Source organism: Micromesistius poutassou (assembly GCF_964030765.1).
Source record: "Micromesistius poutassou genome assembly, contig: SCAFFOLD_6005, whole genome shotgun sequence".
In the NCBI taxonomy this organism is placed as follows: domain Eukaryota; kingdom Metazoa; phylum Chordata; class Actinopteri; order Gadiformes; family Gadidae; genus Micromesistius; species Micromesistius poutassou.
Genome location: NW_028180448.1, coordinates 10001 through 13033, shown reverse-complemented (window position 1 = coordinate 13033; position 3033 = coordinate 10001). Strand labels below are relative to the sequence as shown.

The following is a 3033-nucleotide window of genomic DNA, read 5'->3' as shown; positions in this document are numbered from 1 at the left end:
ACCAGACCCACCACCAGACCAGACCCACCACCAGACCACCAGACCACCACCAGACCACCAGACCCACCAGACCACCAGACCACCAGACCACCAGACCACCAGACCACCACCAGACCACCAGACCACCACCAGACCACCAGACCACCAGACCACCACCAGACCACCAGACCACCAGACCACCACCAGACCACCAGACCACCAGACCACCACCAGACCCACCACCAGACCACCAGACCACCAGACCACCACCAGACCACCAGACCACCAGACCACCAGACCACCACCAGACCACCAGACCACCACCAGACCACCAGACCACCAGACCACCACCAGACCACCAGACCACCAGACCACCACCAGACCAGACCCACCACCAGACCACCAGACCACCACCAGACCACCACCAGACCACCAGACCACCAGACCCACCAGACCACCAGACCACCACCAGACCACCAGACCACCAGACCACCAGACCACCACCAGACCACCAGACCACCACCAGACCACCAGACCACCACCAGACCACCAGACCACCAGACCACCAGACCCACCAGACCACCAGACCCACCAGACCACCAGACCACCAGACCACCACCAGACCACCAGACCACCAGACCCACCACCAGACCACCAGACCCACCAGACCACCAGACCACCACCAGACCACCAGACCACCAGACCACCACCAGACCACCAGACCACCAGACCACCACCAGACCCACCACCAGACCACCAGACCACCACCAGACCACCAGACCACCAGACCACCACCAGACCCACCACCAGACCACCAGACCACCAGACCACCACCAGACCCACCACCAGACCCACCACCAGACCCACCAGACCAGACCCACCAGACCCACCTGACACACCACCAGACGACACACCAGCGGTTGCCAGGGGCGATCTGCACCGCTCCACTAACTGGCTAAGCTCTGGGGGGCTGGGGGACGTACGCGTGTCGCCGTGTGACCTCCAGTAAATGCCAGCAGCCCTGGGCGCTCCGCTCGCCCCCGACCCACCGCAGCGGCGGGTGGGCGGCTGGTGAAGAGAGCCCCCCCCCCCCCCTCCCCCAGACCCTCCTGCCCCCTACTGTACGCTGCCGTCTGACAGCCCAGCGTTCTCTGAAGAAGGTCCGCCGGGTTCCAGAAGAGGTTTCTACTACACATAATAGGACTAGTATGGGCAAGTACTACTTGACTAGTACTACTTGACGGGCAGACACAAAGAGCTCGAGAGTCCAGACGATAATAGCACAACGAGACGCGCCACAAGGGCTCCGTCGCGCTGTAATCGATGTTGAGATTTCTTTTTTTTTTTTTACCCTAATATAAAGACAGACACGATAAGGGGGAGCATTTCGTTTTATTCGGCTCTGCAGCAGTGGTCGAGCCGGAGAGAATTTGGAGTCGATATATGTGTGCGACCTGGCGTGTTAGTAACAAAACAAAACGAAAGACCAATGCTGAGTTCCAATGTCCATACTTCCATGAGTACACTCGCACGTAGTACGCTATCCGCACTGACTAAGTGCTCTGATTTTCAGATGTCAGCATCGTTCCAAATCGAATACTTGGACTACCTGGAAATTACGATTGCGACTGCCGCCGTGGCTCCTCCCCCGCAAAAAAACATCCCACTGTGAACGGTGAACTCTTTACGCATAGCAGCTATAAAAAGCTATAAAAGCTACAAAATAACTCAATTAATGCAGGCTATGTGGAAAATGTGCCGATGTTGGCTCAGCCCGGCGCCGCCTTTTCCGCTACGTACGGTTTGACCGTTTTGAGTACACCATCCGGGTCCTTTAGGTACACTTCTTTTCGCCCCGATCTGAATTGGAACGCCCTACCTACTCAAACTAAGCATAGTGAGTGCGGACAGTATGGATGTTGGAACACAGCACGAGAGAGAAACAGAGAGGTCTGACATCCCAGCGTTCTCTGAAGAGAGGTCCAGAATAGGTTTCTACTACACATAGTACGTGGGAGGTTTGATCTTGGCTGTTAAAGGCGCTGAAAGCGATATTTATTAATTAAAGTGTTAATTATCTCTCTTTATTCCGACGAGGCGTCGACAGAGTGTTGAGTCACTGACGCGGGTCTGACCGGGGTCTCTGGTTACCCAGCGTCCCACGTCATCCAATCAGGAGAGAGAACCCCACACAAAAAGGGGGGGGGGGGGGGAGGCGGGCCTCGCTGCGTGTTCACAGGCAGTCGACAGGATTACAGTGTTGACTGACTTGACTGTGCGGAGGAACGGCGCACCCCCCCCCCCCCACGAAGATACCGACTCCTGAGGAACGGCTTACACCGCAGAAGGCTGAGCGGAGAGAGAGAGAGAGAGAAAAAGAAAAAAAGGAGAATAGAGAAAAAAGAAAAAGAAATAAGAAAATCTGGCAGGGAGAGAGAGAGAGAGAGAGAGAGAGAGAGAGAGAGAGACGAGAGGCGTGCAAGAGAGAGGCGCGTTTGTGCTGACGTGGAGAGCAGGGAGGAAGAGGGGGGTGGAGAGCGAACTACAAAAGAAGCGAAAGTTAGCCGAAACGACGGCATTCGCTTACGCCGCCGTTTAAGCGCTAAAGTCGTAAACGAAAAATAAAAAAGCTAAAAAGCGATTAGGGGCTCGTGGCGAGGCGGAGGGGGGGGATGTGACGGTGGGACGGGCTGGAGGGAACACAAGGTTAGACGGGCGTTATTGAGGTGGGAGGGCTCCTAGGCAGGAGATGGTGTTTTTCCTCCATGATGACAATGTCCTTAACCCTGCTTAATGTCAGCAGGCACTGGTAGCCCTAGGACCCACACACACACACACACACACACACACACAGACACACACAGACACACGCACGCACACACACACACACACACACCTCGGTAAGACATTGAGATGGGAGACACGGTATGGGAACAATGTATAAACCGCACATGGTGACACAAACGTGGGGAGTGGAGGCGGACCGGAGGGCGCTACGTACTGACCCAGGTCAGGATGGAGAAGAAGCAGAAGGCAATGGTTGCCCTGGCGGCG

General features: G+C 56.1%; 1 protein-coding gene across 1 annotated transcript in view; it reads right to left on the bottom strand.

Annotated features, from left to right (window-relative positions):
* Positions 1-2450: 2450 nt before the first annotated feature.
* LOC311370791 (synaptogyrin-1-like) overlaps positions 2451-3033 on the bottom strand; it is a 2563-nt gene continuing 1980 nt past the window's right edge. Inside the window, exons 3-4 of the mRNA XM_084489099.1 lie at positions 2985-3033; positions 2451-2794 (exon numbers count right to left, since the gene is read on the bottom strand). The exon at positions 2985-3033 is cut by the window's right edge and continues 97 nt beyond it. Coding sequence (XP_084345225.1) covers positions 2687-2794; positions 2985-3033 — 157 coding nt within the window. The 3' untranslated portion in view covers positions 2451-2686. The remainder of the gene's footprint in view (positions 2795-2984) is intronic.